Source organism: Humulus lupulus, chromosome 5 (genome assembly GCF_963169125.1).
Source record: "Humulus lupulus chromosome 5, drHumLupu1.1, whole genome shotgun sequence".
In the NCBI taxonomy this organism is placed as follows: Eukaryota; Viridiplantae; Streptophyta; class Magnoliopsida; order Rosales; family Cannabaceae; genus Humulus; species Humulus lupulus.
Genome location: NC_084797.1, coordinates 69,049,347 through 69,056,611, shown reverse-complemented (window position 1 = coordinate 69,056,611; position 7,265 = coordinate 69,049,347). Strand labels below are relative to the sequence as shown.

The 7,265-nt window shown below is 35.3% G+C and overlaps 1 protein-coding gene across 1 annotated transcript; it reads left to right on the top strand.

The window, feature by feature from the left end:
* Window positions 1-690: 690 nt before the first annotated feature.
* On the top strand, window positions 691-2,476 carry LOC133777426 (tyrosine--tRNA ligase, chloroplastic/mitochondrial). Its single transcript, XM_062216993.1, has one exon. It carries the CDS (start codon window positions 745-747, stop codon window positions 2,227-2,229), a length of 1,485 nt encoding a protein of 494 aa, XP_062072977.1. The 5' UTR covers window positions 691-744; the 3' UTR covers window positions 2,230-2,476.
* The last annotated feature ends 4,789 nt before the right edge of the window (window positions 2,477-7,265 follow it).

Sequence of the window (7,265 nt, the reverse complement as noted above, 5' to 3'; positions counted from 1 at the left end):
ATTTCTGTTTTAAACTCACTTAGTAACGGCTCTAAGGTAGTAGGGCGTTACAATACTCCCCGGACGTCTTTCGGGCCTCGCCCAGAATTGGGCTATCGATATCTATTATACTTCTTGCCAAACGGGTCTGGGCTGGGCCCAAACTCATTTGACCAGCCCGTGGGCCTGAAGCGCGGACCCGGGCGCCTGGCAGGAAACAGGGATAACACTACCCATATATCATATCACATAAAAATATTATAATACTACCTATAAAAAAATAATAATAAAAATTTATTAAAAAATGAAATATAATAATATTATAAAATATAAATAAAACTTATATAACTATATATATATATAAATATATATTTGTGTGTGTGATTTTATGTATTTGTGAATAACGTAAAAGAAAATATAAAAAATTAATATTATATGTTTATATAGATGAATAGTGTGTTACAAATATGGTTATGTACTAGAGAATGTAAATTTTTTTGAAGGATAAAGCATCTATTGGAGACTCATTTTAGTACATTTTGGTATAATTTTATAATGTGAGAACATAACATTTGGTATTGTAAAAAATTTTGTTTACTGATTAAGTATTATTAAATTGAAAATTTTGGTATTTTACCCTTTTTTTTTTATATACATTAAAAAATAATAATAAACCAAAAAAATAAACATATATTCAATGTTTTTAATCATGGGCGACTCTGAAGAGACCACATTTTCGGATTGGGTTTCCACCAGGAACCAGCAATGGCTGCTGCAGTATCAAGGGCTTTCACCCATTCCCATCGGAGCCTTTTACACTTCACCTTCCGAAATCCACTTCCCAACACCCTAAACTCCTCCAAAACGACGCCGTCCCTCCTCTTCTCCAACACCCTTAAGTACCGTCGACTCCTCTCTTCCTTCAGCTCAACACGAAATGACGTCGTCCAATCTGGTCACCGCCCCAACGTCGTCGACATTCTCGACGAACGGGGCTTGCTTGAGTCCCTCACCAGCGACAAGCTTCGGGTCGCTTGCTCCGACCCGAATCTTCCTGCCCTCAAGGTCTACTGCGGATTCGACCCAACTGCCCAGTCCCTCCATCTGGGCAACCTTCTCGGGATTATCGTACTCTCTTGGTTCCAGAGATGTGGCCACCAAGCTGTCGCGTTGATCGGAGGTGCCACCGCCCGGGTTGGTGACCCCTCCGGTAAGAGCCTCGAGCGACCTGAACTGGACTCGGAAACGCTGCTCAATAACACAAACGGGATAACCGAAATCATCTCAAGAATTCTGGGTCAGAATTCGGGTTCGGTTTCTTCGGTATTGATTTTGAATAATTACGAATGGTGGAAGGAGTTTCGGTTGCTGGATTTCCTCAAGGAAGTGGGTCGATTCGCGAGAGTTGGGACAATGATGGCTAAGGAGAGCGTAAAGAAACGTTTGGAATCGGAGCAGGGAATGAGTTACACCGAGTTCACGTACCAGTTGCTCCAGGGGTATGACTTCCTCCACCTGTTCGACAAAATGCGCGTGAATGTACAAATAGGGGGGAGTGATCAATGGGGGAATATCACCGCAGGAACGGAGCTCATTAGGAAGATTCTACAAGTGGACGGAGCTTACGGTTTGACATTTCCGCTTCTCTTGAAGAGTGATGGCACCAAGTTCGGAAAGTCAGAGGACGGTGCCGTTTGGCTCTCGCCTTCAATGTTGTCTCCGTACAAGTTCTTTCAGTACTTCTTCTCTGTCCCGGACACAGATGTGGTGAGGTTCCTCAAGATTCTTACTTTTTTGGATATGGAGGAGATAATGGAGTTGGAGAGGGACATGAAGAGTCCTGGCTATGTCCCCAACACGAATCAGCGAAGGCTTGCAGAAGAGGTTACTAGGTTCGTTCATGGCGAAGAGGGCCTAATTGAGGCTCTTAAGGCAACGGAAGCTTTGAGGCCTGGAGCTGAGACCAAGTTGGATTGGAAGACTATTGAGGGAATTGCTGAGGATGTTCCTTCTTGTTCTTTGGCTTATGATCAAGTCCTCAACTTGTCTCTGGTTGATCTCTCTGTTTCGTCTGGTTTGTTTGAGAGTAAATCTGCGGCCCGCCGGCTGCTAAAACAAGGGGGACTTTACTTAAACAACTCCAGAGTTGACAGTGAGGCTAAGAGAGTTGAGGCCGAAGACATTGTGGACGGTAAAGTTCTCCTTTTATCCGCTGGCAGGAAGAATAAGGTTATTGTACGAATTGCTTAACATTTTTATCATAACATCTTTCAATCCTATAGAGTTTTTAGTTTTTGAGCTAAAGACGAAGACATATTAATCATCAGATTGTATGAAGATGTTGAAGTTTTGAAATTGTCAACTTCTGCTGTATTTATGTTTATGTGTCAGCAAAATTTTGATTACTTGTGGTGATGAAACTAGCTAGTTACCTGCAGTCATTCTTTCAAAAGTTGTAGATTTTTGGTAATATGGGGAAGGCCTCCTTTTAGACATCTTGTGCAAAATATTTAAGAACAAGCTGAGTAATATTTTGCAGTGAACACTTTCTTATTTTAGCGAAGTGGTCTAGGCAATGTACTTCGTTTCATTTTGTCCACTCCAATTTTATCTTGATTGATATATATGTTGGTTTTTATTCATCAAATTAGAGATCATACGCAGCGGAACAACAATTAAATTGTTAATTTAACTTATAAGATTTTTAGATCTACTTCTTGACATGCACACATATATATATATATATATTAAATTAAAGACATAATTCTTGATATCTCACTACAAGATTTTTCAAAATGTTCTCAGCACAGTGTGGGCTTGCTATACAAATAATAGGCACAAAAAAAATTATTTTTGTGAAAATAGTGACTTTTGTTTGTGTTCTCCTATATGAGAGAGATTTCTATATATTTTTCTATCTCTTAAAATTAAGTTCTGAAAAAAATGATATTCTATATTTAATATATTCAATATATTAAAATAAAATCTTACTTATTTTAAATAATTTGATAATAACTAATCAGTTATCAGAATTTTGTTTAAATAATAATATTTTAATCAAATTACAATATATTTATTTAATATGAAACTGATTACAGTCTCTTATGCATGTAGCACAGTGACTGTGCACTGTGCTACACGTGTACCACATGCCTTGGCATGTGATTTTTCCTAATTTTTATTATTATTTAAATACCAAAAATCCCAAAAATAAATTAATTCAAAATTAATTATATTTTTGTTAAATCAAATAATTAATTAATTCTTAATTACACATAATTAAACAATAATTATGTTTGATACATAGAAAAATATTTTACTTATCACATAAGTCTTTTTTGCCCATTTTTGTATTTACCTTTGTCAATGATTGTTTGAGCCATTCCGGGGACCATGTACTTATAACATTAAGCTCTAATAAATAAACTAAATAATTAAACTCTTTAATTATAATAGTTAATTTATTAATTCTGATATTACTCAACTATAAATTCAGAATTGCACTCTTTATGTTATAATTATACTTTTACAGAAATTTTTTCTTAAGTCGTCCATTGTTATAACCATCTTACAATAGTTCAATCCTCTAATTAATTAGTTCATAAATTAGAATGGAAGAATTACCATTTTACCTTTCTAATTTACTTCTTATTCCTTAAGTACCATTAATTCACTAGTGAATAATTAATCTATAATCTAATTATAGATTTGAGCTCAAAATCATTCAGTTCCAAAATTAACCCTTAAGGGAACTAATATACGATCTGTTAGGAAAGATTAGATTCCGTATTGCTGATACATGTTCCCAACCATCCATGATATTAAATCTCCAAAACAAAAGTCATTAGCCTCATTCTTTGAAGAGACTTTAACGAATGAATCAAAAGATTTAATAAACATGAACAGGAGTTTATAAACACTCAGGATTTAGGTTGATCTATAAATGATCATCAGTTATGATATAAATTACAAGTCTTTACTGTTAAATGGTTTTTGGATAAAGACTTTAATTCATATCGGTACATGTCATATATAATCATATTATATAAATCACATTTACCGAGATGTATTTCCACATCAATAATCTGAATCTAGATTATTTGTATCATTATGATACTCAGTAAACCGTACTTACAACTCCAATTAAAGAATTCCATAACTTTAATTTGTTGTTGTTGGCTATTTTTATTCATTCATGTGATCTTAATTCTCTCGTACTAATACAAGATCACATCCTCAATAATGAATATGGAATTTTTCAGATATTTACAAAATTATTCAAACAATAATTTAACAATCTAAATATAACAATAATAATAAACCATTGTATTTATTTATTCACAGAAAAACAAATGTCTTTACATGCTTTTAGGATACACTCCTAACAATCTCCCACTTGTAGTTAAAGCAAGTGAGGCATTTTAATCAATCCCATATTACGTACATGACCCTCGAATTTCTTTCCTGGAAGCGTCTTTGTGAACGGGTCCGCCAGGTTTTGTTCTGATGCGATTTTCAGAATGGTCACATCTCCTCTATGTACGATTTCTCTTACTAAGTGGTATTTGCGCTCTATATGCTTTCCCCTCTTGTGGCTTCTTGGTTCTTTAGAATTGGCCACTGGTCCACTATTGTCACAGTAAAGAACAAATGGTTTCTCCACTTCTGGAACTACTTCCAAATTTGTGTAGAACTTTTTCAGCCAAACTGCTTCCTTAGCTGCTTCACAAGCTGCTATGTATTCAGCTTCCATGGTTGAATCAGCTATACTGGATTGCTTAATGCTTCTCTAGACAACTGCTCCACCACCAAGAGAGAATACTGACTCAGAAGTAGACTTTCTACTATCCTTGTCAGATTGAAAATCTGAGTCAGTGTATCCAATAGGTTCGAGGTCATTACCCGAATATACTAGCATATAGTCTCTCGTTCTCCTGAGATACTTGAGAATATGTTTCACCGCAATCCAGTGTTCCAAACCTGGATTTGATTGATAACGACTGACAATCCCTACTGCATAACATATGTCAGGTCTAGTACATAACATTGCATACATTAGGCTCCCTACTGCTGATGCATAGGGATACTTTCTCATGTCCTCTTGCTCTTGTGGTGTCTTTGGACACTGATATTTGCAAAGAGTAATTCCATGTCTGGTCAGCAATTGACCCTTTTTGGAATTCTCCATAGAGAATCTTTCAAGCACTTTATCAATATAATTTGCTTGTGAAAGTGCTAGGAGCTTGTTCTTTCTATCTCTTAGAATTTTAATGCCTAGAACATAGCTCGCTTCTCCCAAATCTTTCATTTGGAATTTGTCAGCCAACCATTTCTTTACAATTGATAATGTCTCTACATCATTCCCAATGAGTAGGATATCATCAACATAAAGAACTAAGAAAATCACAATTTTTCCTTTGATGTATTTATAAACACATGCTTCGTCAACATTTTGTTCAAAACAATATGTTTTAATAGTTTCATCAAATGTTGAGTTCCAAGATCTTGATGCTTGTTTCAATCCATATATGGATTTCAATAACTTGCATACCTTTTGATCTTGATCCTTCTTTATAAACCCTTCTGGTTGTTCCATATAAATGGTTTCATCAAAGTGGCCATTCAGAAAGGCTGTCTTGACGTCCATTTGCCATATCTCATAATCATAGATGGCAGCTATGGATAAAAGTATGCGAATGGATTTAAGCATGGCCACAGGAGAAAATGTTTCTTCATAGTCCACACCCTCTCTCTGTGTGTAGCCTTTGGCCACAAGCCTTGCTTTATAGGTCTCTACCTTCCATCTGCACCCATTTTCTTATTGTAGATCCATTTGCATCCAATGGCATCAACATTGCCAGGCAGATCTACAAGTTCCCAGATTGAATTGGAATACATTGATTCCATTTCTTGATTCATGGCATCTTGCCACTTATCAACATCAGGGTCTTCCATTGCTTCTTTAAAAGTCAATGGATCGTCCTTTTCAGTATCTGATACAGGAACATGTGCCTCATGTTCGTAGCGAATAGGTTGTCTCACAATACTCCCACTACGACGTTGCACTGGTTTTTCCTTTTTAGGAATTGTGGTTTCTTCGGTTGTTTTATCATTAATTGCTGCTGGTGACTTTGCGACTTTATTTGAGACCATCTCCTCCAGTACAACCTTATTGCGAGGTTTGTGGTTATTAATATAGTCATATTCAAGAAAAGCTGCATTTGTCAATAAAAATGTTTTATTTTCTTTTGGACTATAGAAAATTCCACCTCTAGTCTCTTTGGAATATCCCACAAACATACACATTTCAGAGCGCGTTTCCAACTTCCCGATCTTCCTTTTGAGCACGTATGCATGACACCCCCAAATTCTAAAGTGTTGTAAACTAAGTTTACAACCATTCCATAATTCTATGGATGTCTTTTGGATAGACTTAGGTGGAACATCATTCAATGTGTATAGAACACATTGAATCGTATAGCCCCTGAATGACAGTGGTAATGATGAGAAACTCATCATTCATCTAACCATATCTAATAACGTTCTATTCTGACTTTCTGAAACATCATTTTACTGTGTTGTTTCAGGTGTAGTGAGTTGGAATTGAATGCCATTCTCACGTTGATGGTTCTTGAATTCACAGTCCAAGTACTCTCTTCCTCGATCAGATCGAAGTGCTTTTTAGTGATTTACCTAATTTCTTTTTAACCTTTGCTTGAAATTCTTTGAACTTTCCAAAAGTCTCAGATTTTCTTTGCATTAAGTATAGGTAACCATATCTCGAATAATCGTCAATGAAAGTGACAAAATATTCACAACCTCCTCTTGCTTGTACATTAAGTGGATTGTAACATCCATATGTACTAGCTGAAGTGGTTCTGTGGCTCTTGAACCTTTAGCAGAGAAATGTCTCTTGGTCATTTTGCCTTCTAAACAGGATTTTTAAACAAGGAGAGATCTAATTAGATTGTTCTCTTAAAGGACTATCCTTTACAAGCCTATTTATTCCGTCTAGACCAATATGACCCAATCTCAAGTGCTACAGATATTTTTCACTATCGGAATCAGTTTAATAGATTTAGGATTAGGTGTTTTTAAATAATTCAAAATTATAAAAAAATTTCATTCCTTATAAGTATGTAAACTTTGTTTATCCCAAAGCATTTGCATAACAAGTAAAAGATAATTTCTTTAAATAATAACTACTTTATTAATAAAAGAAATAAATGTTATGCAAAAATAGAAATAAGTTTCCAAACATTAATAATCAAAATTACTAACAATAA